Source organism: Bombus impatiens, unplaced genomic scaffold (assembly GCF_000188095.3).
Source record: "Bombus impatiens unplaced genomic scaffold, BIMP_2.2 scf_0023, whole genome shotgun sequence".
NCBI classification, from domain to species: Eukaryota; Metazoa; Arthropoda; class Insecta; order Hymenoptera; family Apidae; genus Bombus; species Bombus impatiens.
The window spans coordinates 305,264-315,871 of NT_176442.1; the positions used below are offsets into that span (position 1 = coordinate 305,264).

Consider the following 10,608-nt stretch of genomic DNA (forward strand, 5'->3'; position numbering starts at 1 on the left):
TCATATTTGAGAACAATAACAGTTAGATAGTTTGTAGAAAAATATAGGATAGCAATAAAACCTATTCTTTAAGGAAATATTGATTTGTATTTTAAAAAAGATGTCAATTATCCACACATTGTTTCATTTTCTTTTTGCCTGAACCATCTAAATCAAAATATAATTATATGAATAAAATATAAAAAGATATTAAAGAAATTTATCATTAAAAAATTAGGGCTATTTACCTCAGGAAAAATAATACCTTTCATAAATTGAAAATAGTAAAGTTATCAATTTTACTTATATTATCTTCAGTTTTTTAAATTAATTTTGCTTCTTATTACATGGATAAAGTTTGGCTGGGCAATATTAACACACAGAAATATATGATGAATTAAATTTTAAAACAAAAATACTTAGAAGTTATTGTTTAAGTTATTATTAAAAATTTATCTCCAAAATAAAGCCAGACAGTTTCTTCTATTATATTATATATAAAATATAATGTTATTACGTTTTAATATCATATGTTATTGCATATTCTTTTTCTTATTTCTATAGATAAACTTTTAATTTAATTTTTAGCTAAAATATAATATGTAGCGTAAAATAAATAATTAAATTTTCTTCTTGTTTTGAATTAAATCCCTTACATAACATATTTTATGCAAATACTTCTGTAAAACAACATGGAAGCACGTTAATAATTGTTATGAACGGAAATTATTTTAAAATTAATTGAAAGAGATAGTTAGAGAGTATTTAAATTAGTCATTCAGAACACATGTTCTTAAATTACTGTTTTGAAAACATTCGAGCACATGCAAATTATTAAAATCAATTTACGGATATTAAATGTGTAAAAAATATTAACAGTCTTTGCTATAACTCCACCAGTTGATAAATTCTTTGGCATTCTCTAAAGGAACTTATTGATTGTAATGTACGATTATAAATAACAATTACAGTTATTTCAATTTTTTTTGATAACGTAAGCAATAAAATTTTTATTTTTTACACTAATCTAGATTTGTGAAATGTATCATAGCTAATTCTGATATGTAACTATATGATAATGACTTTAAGTTTACATTTACTGGACAAGAAATAAATTTATAATGGCCTATTTCAATTTGATATATAAGAAGTAAGTAAATAAAAATAGACATACATACATATATACGTAGGCGTTGGAAAAAATGAGGAGGGCTTCCTACTATGTGCAACTCTATACATTTCGTCAAGGCGCCTCTCTAATATACATATATATGTAAATGTATATTTTTATAAATTGACTACATAATATGTACGTGAGGACGTGAAAATATTCCAGTTATATAAAATTAATACTGGTAATTTGCTACACTTTCATGGTAAGTTATATTTTCTATAAACTAACCAAGGGGAGACCATACTTTTGCAGCAGACCTTTATATAAACAAAAAATCATAATTAATATAAGTAGAAAATATAATAAAAGAAATTTAGCAATAAACTATTACTAAATCCAATAATTCATGGATTAGTAATTTAAATTTCTTAGGATATCTAAGTTTTGATATAATACATACCTTAGACATGAATATGGCATTGTATCTACTTGATGCCACAACATGATTGCTAAAAATATACTCCAAGTGCGTAAAGGACATAATATGGTAGCCAATGTCCCATATGCTAGCCAGAAGAAATAAGCCATACACGTTTGCATCATTATTAATAATATTATTGGTAAATATTGTAGGACAAAACAAATCTTAGATAATGGTTTCTCATTTGGTTTAATATTTTGTAACCTGTAAAATCATTAAATTAAATTTTGTTTCATTATGTGTATATTTATTTAGTGATATGCATAAATATGATGCAAGCTGTGACAAAAAGTGATACATTTTGTCTTACCGTTTATCCACTCTATTAGCTAAGATTAGCATCAATGGTAGATGAAAAGAAAATAATTGGAAAAATCCGTAAGCATAAGTAAAAGCACCAGGTAAGAATGATTTTCCAATAAATGTTCCCCATGCAAAAATTACACCCGTCTGATTTTCTATTACTTCACCAACAGCCCATGGACCTTAAAAGTAAATATTTCGTTTTTGTAAAATTGAATGTTCAACAAATATGATAAATTAATAAATGCTAGTTAATTAAATGCTTACCAACTGTTAAATATAATGTATACAATACTAATGGAAAAAACAGACGATCAACTGTAGATAATATCCATAATTTTCTAACCCATGAATAAAAAAATTGTATTCTGAATCTTGGTCGATGCATCTGTTTCCCTAATTAGGGAAAAGTTCCAATTTTAATTTTCTACTTAACATTAAGAACTTTCTAGCAATATTTAATGAAAGTTTACTCACTCTCACACAATATATGAAGGAAACGAAGTACACACAATGGGATTACTAATAAAACTAATACTGTTCCAAAGAGGAATTGGAACTAGATAAGAAAAAGATTATATCAATACCTAAATTTGCGCAAACAGGAAATTATTTTGTAATATATCTATTAAGCTACTTACAATATTACTAACGTTAGACATAAGTATAAGTCTAGGTAAAACGCGAAATGATAAACGTGATCCATCAAGAGCAAATGGTTGAACTACTGTTGCTTCTCTTTCATCCATGTCGGAAACCCTTACCTGTGATTACTTCTTTTGTTATTAATTTTCAATACACAAAGCGTTATGTAATATCACTAATATCTAGCGTTATAAAGCAAAAAAATAACAAAAAGTAAATGAACATATTTTACTAAACTCGAATAGTATGTATTCCCTTTCTATAATCTGTGGTGTTCCATCTCAAAACATAGAGTGGTCCTTTAACATGTTCACATTCAGACCAAGGTTCATCATCTAACTGAACCTCGACAATCTTTATTAACGCTATCGAGAATGCCAATATCCTACAAAAACAAGAACGTGTAACAATAAAAATCAAGAATAATATACAATATTTAAATATAAGAAAAAACATACACTTCATTGTAGAAAAATATTTACCTAATATGTGTAGATTTAATAACAGATATTATATTCTCTTTCCTGGGCATTGTATACAAAGCATGTTTAGGATTAGTTATTAGTACTACAGGCCATTCTTTGTGTTTTACATCAATGAACGAAAATTGACCATGGTCAATTGCTCCTAAACGATACCTGAAAATAAACATAAACAAATATTACAATCATTTATAACTTAATATAACAAATAAGTGAATGTGCTTCTTATTATAATGAATATAAAGTACAAATAGTTTACATTCTGTTATCTTTCCAATCTGCTAACTCTAATTCAAGGAATCCTCCTCGTTGTAGAGTGTACATATTAGGCACTGCTCCGCCAAGCGTATGATAATGTCCACAAAGATATACCATACTTTCTTTATGTTTGCCTGAAAGTATATTTTAGAATTTCTCTAAAAATTATACTTTTAAAATAATATGTATTATCATTGAAAATTTTGGGATCATACATCATTCTGCACAAACAAATTAAAGTAAAATTAGAATTTCAAGATTTTACTTATTGAAACAATAATAAAATAAGTTAATAATCCAATATGTTTAGATGTAAGAGTATATATTTTGTTAATTATTACCTATGATATTTCTAATGCTGGTATTAGCTTGTGATAGTATGCAGGATGTGGGATAATGACCAAACCATATTATAAAATCTGCATTATTATCCTTGGACTTATCTACTAAATTGTATATACTTTTAATTTCATGCTCATCTAACATGCCAACAAAATTGAATGGTCTTCTCGGGCCAGGTTTTAAGCAAGCATCTATTGCAATAAATGTATAATATTTTGAACCAACATTTATGGTATACATATAAGATCTTGGGTGCTTCTGTCCTTGAATGGAATAGTTTGAATAATAATTATTTTTTGATTCAAGACTTAATACATTGAAATTATCTGAAATAAATTTAAATAATATAATGTAAATAATATTATATATTTTACCATATAATTTTTTTTAATAAAAATTAGTCTTAAAAATGTGTACTATGTTATTATCCCTACCATGATTGCCTCTCACATCTAACCACAAAGTCTTTCTGGTAACTCCAGTATCATCTAAAACACGCTTATAATATTTCCATTCTTCCAATATTTGCTTTGATCCCATTTTATCCTTGGCTTTCGCATCTGTGAGATCACCTGTTGAATCATTCATTATTTTATCCATAGTATAAAATTTATTTTATAAAAGAATATTATTAATATCAAATGAAATTTACCTGAAGCAAGAACAACAGTAGGTTTAATACTGCTCACAGTAACATTACAAAATTCCTTTAGCTCTGTTATTCTAAATGGATCTTGAAATATGCTTATATGTATATCTGATATCTAAAAAGATTTAAGGCATAAATAACACTGATTCAGAAATCAACTAAAGGCAGACACAACTTACTTACGTATAATTCCTAAATACACACATATTTTTATGAGAAATACAAACCTGTAAAAACCACATTAGCTGGTCAAAAGATTCTCCAATATCATAAAATTTTGGCTCTGACCATCCTTTTTTCACATCCTTGTTATGCAAAGTATCATCTAGTATATGATTATCAACATTGATCAGATCAGCAACATTTGCTACAAATATCGATAACATTAGTACAAAGACTAGGAGGATTACGGTGGATTTCGTTATTTTCATTTCTAAAGGGACTCCTTAAATGCTTTACACGACAATTTTCTTATCAGAGCCGACCACGTTCTATGTACTTTCAATGTTTACAAATTCTATATGTTAGGTTATAGTTTGAGATACATATGACATCTGGAATGACACGGTTTATAGAGACCGGAAAATAATTTGGAATTTGAATTTTTCATAGTTTCACAATTTGTCGTGATCGATTGACAATTATATATCACAATATAATCACAATCAAGTATCTGATCATTGTAAAGCATCGAAGAAAAGAATTGACATGTTCTGCGCATGATAGATTTTAGCAGTGATGCTCATGAAACATTTATCATGGCTAGCTTTGTGTTTCTTTTATTGCGTATCTACCTTGATACGTCACGATTATGATTGCGAATGTTCTAACATTTTAGCGCGAATTTTAAATCTTATAAGATTCTGATGGCTCATGTTATTATAATTTATATTTAATAACACATGTTACATACAAATTGCATTAATATATATGTATATAACTTTTATAGCTACATATATATTGAGGTCTTTTGAAGATTCGACATGTTTATAATAAAGTATGTAATAAAAATATGCTTTATGGATAAAATGTAAAATTAAAGGTGACGATGAAAACCACTGCAACCATCACCACTAATAATTTTCTTATTCGAGCGAGAACAAATCCGTGAGCGCTGTTCGTGAGTGTATGTGCGGTGTCAATGTGTCCCTGTAGGAAAAATAAGGGTAGTGCTCAACAGTGACATATGTGGCTGATTTTTAATTGAAGCAACGCAACGCTCTCCTTCGTGATGTTCTAATTTTTATTCTCTTGACACTATTTGCAGCTACTTGCAACCGTACGTCTTATTTTAATTCTTTTTAACGTATATTATTATTACATATTATATGTTCGATTCATTCCATTTTTACGTTTCAGAGAAAGGGATTGTACATTTGTATAACCTAATTTTACATAAATGATAGCTTTATTAATATGCCGACTTTATGCAGAAATCTTTGTGGTCGTGCTGATTTCCTTAATTTATATAAATTGACAAGGATATATGTGAATGTCTATATATAGATAAGCTCACCTTTAAAAAGATTAGATTTTTTTAATGGCTTGAAAAGGTTGAAATCGATTTTAAATTTAAGCCATCGAGTAGGAAATAGTTTGGTTAATACGATGTATAATAGTTGTTAATTAGCTTATGGTTAATCTTTTATTGATAATAAAATTTATATTTTCTTGTAAATTGGTTCCACGCATAGAGAGCGAAAGAATATGATAAATGTAAAATATAAATCTTTTTCATATAATAAATTGCGTATGATCAATCGTAATATTTAATTGAAGGATGAGAAATTCGGAAGTGAAGTTCCTTTTGAAGTAGAGCAACGAAACGTGACACGAATATCTACTTTAGTACTTAAAATGCTTGACTTATTACGGTTAATCTATCGAACTTATAGCGTTTGTTATTCGCTTAATTTCAACTTTATACGACCTTAAATTAGTTATGTTAATTGCTATGTGAATTTATATGAATGCATATAAATAATTAATTTCTATTTAAAATAAAATATTCAATATTACTTTTCTTATTTTTACTAATTTTATTTGTAAAAAAGGGGAAGTGAGAAATAGTATAGATATTTGAAATATGAAACATGTTAATGTAAATAATTATATCACTTTTAAAAAGCAGATGATTATCAAATGAAAAATGTTTCTATCTATTTTGATTTTTTGAAAAATAATATTTCAGATGGCATCTAGTGCACTCGAAGAAAAGATCAATAAAATTCGGCAACAAAATGAAGAAATTAGGAGGAGATATGAGGTATGTATTATATAATAAAAGTTTATATTAAGTTTTATATATATACACTTTATGCTTCACTATTGCATTATATATGTAAAGCAAGTCTATTCCTTGACTGTGAGGTCAAAATTAAATAAATATACACTTTATGCTTCACAAATCATTCTTATTGCATTAGGAAGTTGAAGAAGATAAAAAAAATGCAGCCAAACTGAATGCTTTGGTGCAAATGGTACCATCAACAGATTGGCCAGAAAGGAAAGAACCACCAGAGTTTTCAAATCCTCCTAAAACCAAACCGAAATCAACCAAAGAAAAATATGAATGTACATTGCAATCTCATGGTGGGGAAGGAAAAAAAATTCACTCTTTTGCTCAGGTATTAATAGAATTTATTTTCTACTGTGTTAAATTTAACATATGTGTGTATGAATATATTTGTTTATTAATTATGAGAATGAAATATCATTTAGGGAGAAGGACCACCACCGGATCCTAAATATAATTTTTTGGCAGATTCTGAAAGGGAAGAACCTACTATAGAATACACAAAAGAAAATAGTGGGAATAGGTCTCATCATAAAGCAACAAGAGGGAGTTTCAGAAAAAAAATTAGTGGAAGAGAGGGTAATCAGAAAGTATGTAATAATATTTTATTTATAAATTTAATTAATTATATCAAATGTAAGAGACTTCATTTTTATACATAGGATATTAAACCAAACAAAGGAAATTACAGAGATGAATCTCAACCAGGATATGATGCCTGGAGAGCAGAAAGGAATCGTATCGACGAGGATCGTATTAGTAGACAAAGGACTGCAGAGGGAAATTGGCGTCGAGAATGGGATAATGATAAAGTAATAAATAATTATTTTCTTATGGATGAAGCAATATCAGATTGATAAATTATTAAAATTGTAGGTTCATATCATAGATGATGGAATAAAAAAATCATCAAGGCCTACATTAGGAGACTTTACGAAAAAAGATCATAAAGATTCCGACCGGAAATATCATGCTAATAGTATGTTCAAATGTTATTATTAAAGTTTCATATTTTATGAAGATATTGTTAAAATATTGTTTTTAGATAATGAATATGTCAATTATACTCGCGGTGGTGGTCATCGTGCTCATCGTGGTTCAACAAAGAATTTTTATAGTAACTATGAAAATCGGTCTCATAATACCTATGATCAACATAGGAATAATACAGCAGCATCAGCAAAAACTTCTGTTTCTCCAACTTCTGAAGAAAGAACTGTTATTGCAACTGATAAGAGTATCAAGGTTACAGTAAATCAAAGCAATTTGATAAAAGGACCAGTGATGAGCGTAAAAGGTATTGTAAAAAATGTTAATCTAGTTTTTGAACAAGTGTGATAAATATAAATTTCCTAAGATATAAATGTAAATTTTAGTGAATTCACCAAGCATAGCTGGAACGGGAAGAGTTGGGCCACGACAAAGAACTCGTGTAACGTACAGTCATTCAGATGTTGACGTTCCTCCGTCCGAAGGTGAATCTTTCTTTCGCCAAAAGTCATTTGAAGATAAGTCGAAAGGAACTTATTTTAATAATCAAAAGTTCTCTAATTTGAAGAGGTCTCATTCGCAAAAGAAGAAAGAGAACGAGACAAAATATCAGTACCATCAAAGGAAAGATATAAAGAAGGAAGATAGCGATGGAAATTCATACAAGCATTATGATAATGAATTTAAATCTTACACACAGAAGGATCAACAAAGATCTTATTCTAGTAAATCACCAAAGCTTTCAAGAGGAAATATGAAGATAACAAAACACGATTCTTCAAGTGTAAATGCTTCACAGAAACGCGATGCTGAAGAGTGTTCAACTTCTGATCAAGTAAAACTTGAACAGAATTTTGAACCGAATATTGAACATAATAGAGAACAAAATCCAGAACAGAATACTGAACATGATATAGCAGAGGATAGTAACACATTACAGGAAACTAAATCTGAAGCAAATGAAAGTTTCAATATGGAAAATGTGCAATCGAACATTGAGAATGACATTACCAAAAAAGGGTCGTCAACGAAAGATGGAGAAACTGAAAAAATTTTTTTTACTCCGATATCAGGTACAGATAATCCTGAATACATCGCTGAAGATAGTATGAATAAAAATAATGTTGAAGATAAAGAAGCGTGCTCAGATTCTCTTGCAAATAACGTAACAGAAGATTTGCAAAAAAATAGTAATACGTCTTCCGAGGTATCGGTTCCAGATAATGTTCAGTCTAATGAGGAACTTATGCCAAACGCAAGTAATGAGGTATTAAACAATATTGTTGCGAAAAATACTACATTTTTACATGAAGATGATCAGCAATCATCGGAACAAATTACAAAGCAGCTTGTAAACGACGACTGTGATAATATTGAAAGCGAAGTTACGGTGCAACGAAGTATAGAGGAAGTAACAGATAATTCTGTTTCTTTGTTCGAAGATAAAACATGTTCTGTGATAGAAAGTAATAATCAGTCGGTATGCAATAATGAGTTAGTACAGGAAGAACAGTTAGTGCAGAAAGAAACATTGAATATAGAAAAACAAACGGATCTTGTTTTAGAAAACAAGACTGAATCACCTAATCAAAATTTAGAGGATGCTCTAAATTTTTGCGAAATAAAATCTGAGAACTCTCTTAGTCCTGCAAATATGGAAGAAGATTTAGTAGAAGATACTAAAGAGAAAATTGAGAAGATGAAGGACGAGAAAGAGGAAAAAGTGAATGAAGAAAATGAAAAAACATATTGCAATAAAAACAGTACCAGTTCTTAATAACACGTGTACAATAACGTAGTTATACTGGTACTTTTTGATGTTAGAAACATTTCTAATGCTCATTACGACTAAAAATATTATGTTAACAGATAATTAGGAACAAATTTTATGAAAATGCTAACTACTGAAAATTTCTTTTAGTCATTAGAAATTAGATTATTAATTTTCAGTTTATGATTTTAAAGTATTTTACAGCAATAAAAGTAAGTGCATTTTAACTGGTCAGTTCATCAGCGTTAAAAAATTTGAAACATTTATTTTTAAATTTTTTAATCTTTTTGGCAAAGTATCCGAAAGACATTTTTTAAAATAACGCATTTTCAAATCATTATAACTAAGTGATCATACTTGCGCACAATCGTTAATGTTATTTAATTAATCCTTTGCGGATTTACATTTGAATATTTTTTGCGGTAACATTACTTCTTTTAACGATTCTCCTGTAATTGTCACAAGGCCTGCCGGATGGGTTATTAATTAGTGAGTTTATTAGTAGGTTCCAGATAAAAGAACACTCTCCTTTGCCTTTTTCTTTATTTCTCTTTTTTTTTCTTCGTAATATTACAGCATCACAAGTCACATAAATAATGTTATTTTTGTTAAAGATCCAAGTTTAATCTTTGTTTTTTTATTTTTTTAGAAAAGTAAAAAACCGCAAAGGATTAGCGCACTAAAAGTTAATCACTACAGTTCTTTTACAATACATAGAAATTTACAAGGCCGTGACTCGTATTTCTTGATATTTTATATCAAATTTTACGACAATAGAATACTGACATCGGTTCAGATATTCCGCTCGAATGATATTTTTATAATTGGCTATAGCAATTAATTATATATTGGAGATTGATATATATGTATACAGAGGAAAAGTCGTATACTTCAATATTTCGAGAGCTGTTGATTTAGAAAGGAAGAAAAAAAAAAAAAAAGAAAAAGCAATCGTTTATAACATTCTAAATATTATAACATTAAAAGATAGGCTATATTTATTTATCTTTAGTCAAAAGCAATGTTATGTTACTTTATAGTTTATATAATTTATTTGCATCTTTTTACTAAAAGATTATTTATTGCACGTTTCCTTTTTTTATTATTATATAATATTTTGTTACATGCTTGCTTCATGTTTTATTTTTCATTTATGAGATGAGATATTAACAAATTGGCTGAAAGATGCACCGCTAAATATTAAATAAGAAGAAAGAAAAACAATAGAATTGGATTTCTAGTAGTTCAAAGAGGGAAATAATTCATAAAACACACAATTGTTTATTTTTTATATTGTT

At 28.1% G+C, this 10,608-nt stretch overlaps 2 protein-coding genes across 5 annotated transcripts; one reads left to right on the forward strand and one right to left on the reverse strand.

Annotated features, from left to right (window-relative positions):
* Positions 1–1,011: 1,011 nt before the first annotated feature.
* Positions 1,012–4,990, reverse strand: LOC100741565 (transmembrane protein 62). Its single transcript, XM_003484849.4, has 13 exons — positions 4,481–4,990; positions 4,257–4,368; positions 4,039–4,176; positions 3,604–3,930; positions 3,264–3,396; positions 3,005–3,160; positions 2,760–2,907; positions 2,519–2,641; positions 2,355–2,436; positions 2,145–2,273; positions 1,885–2,059; positions 1,554–1,778; positions 1,012–1,410 (listed from the first exon to the last, which is right to left on the reverse strand). Exons 1-13 carry the CDS (start codon positions 4,682–4,684, stop codon positions 1,377–1,379), a joined length of 1,986 nt encoding a protein of 661 aa, XP_003484897.1. The 5' UTR covers positions 4,685–4,990; the 3' UTR covers positions 1,012–1,376.
* Positions 4,991–5,338: 348 nt separating this feature from the next.
* LOC100741686 lies at positions 5,339–10,285 on the forward strand. Of its 4 annotated transcripts, XM_012385839.3 has the most exons (9): positions 5,339–5,532; positions 5,613–5,623; positions 6,445–6,519; positions 6,680–6,880; positions 6,975–7,139; positions 7,212–7,361; positions 7,426–7,528; positions 7,595–7,846; positions 7,926–10,285. In XM_012385839.3, the coding sequence occupies exons 3-9, from the start codon at positions 6,445–6,447 to the stop codon at positions 9,314–9,316; spliced, it is 2,337 nt and encodes a 778-aa protein (XP_012241262.1). In that variant the 5' UTR covers positions 5,339–5,532; positions 5,613–5,623; the 3' UTR covers positions 9,317–10,285. The 4 variants fall into 4 exon arrangements, with proteins under 4 accessions (XP_012241262.1, XP_003484898.1, XP_012241273.1 ...); XM_003484850.4 differs by lacking the exon at positions 5,613–5,623 and having other exon boundaries at positions 5,340–5,532; XM_012385850.3 differs by lacking the exons at positions 5,339–5,532; positions 5,613–5,623 and adding an exon at positions 5,845–5,863.
* Positions 10,286–10,608: the final 323 nt, after the last annotated feature.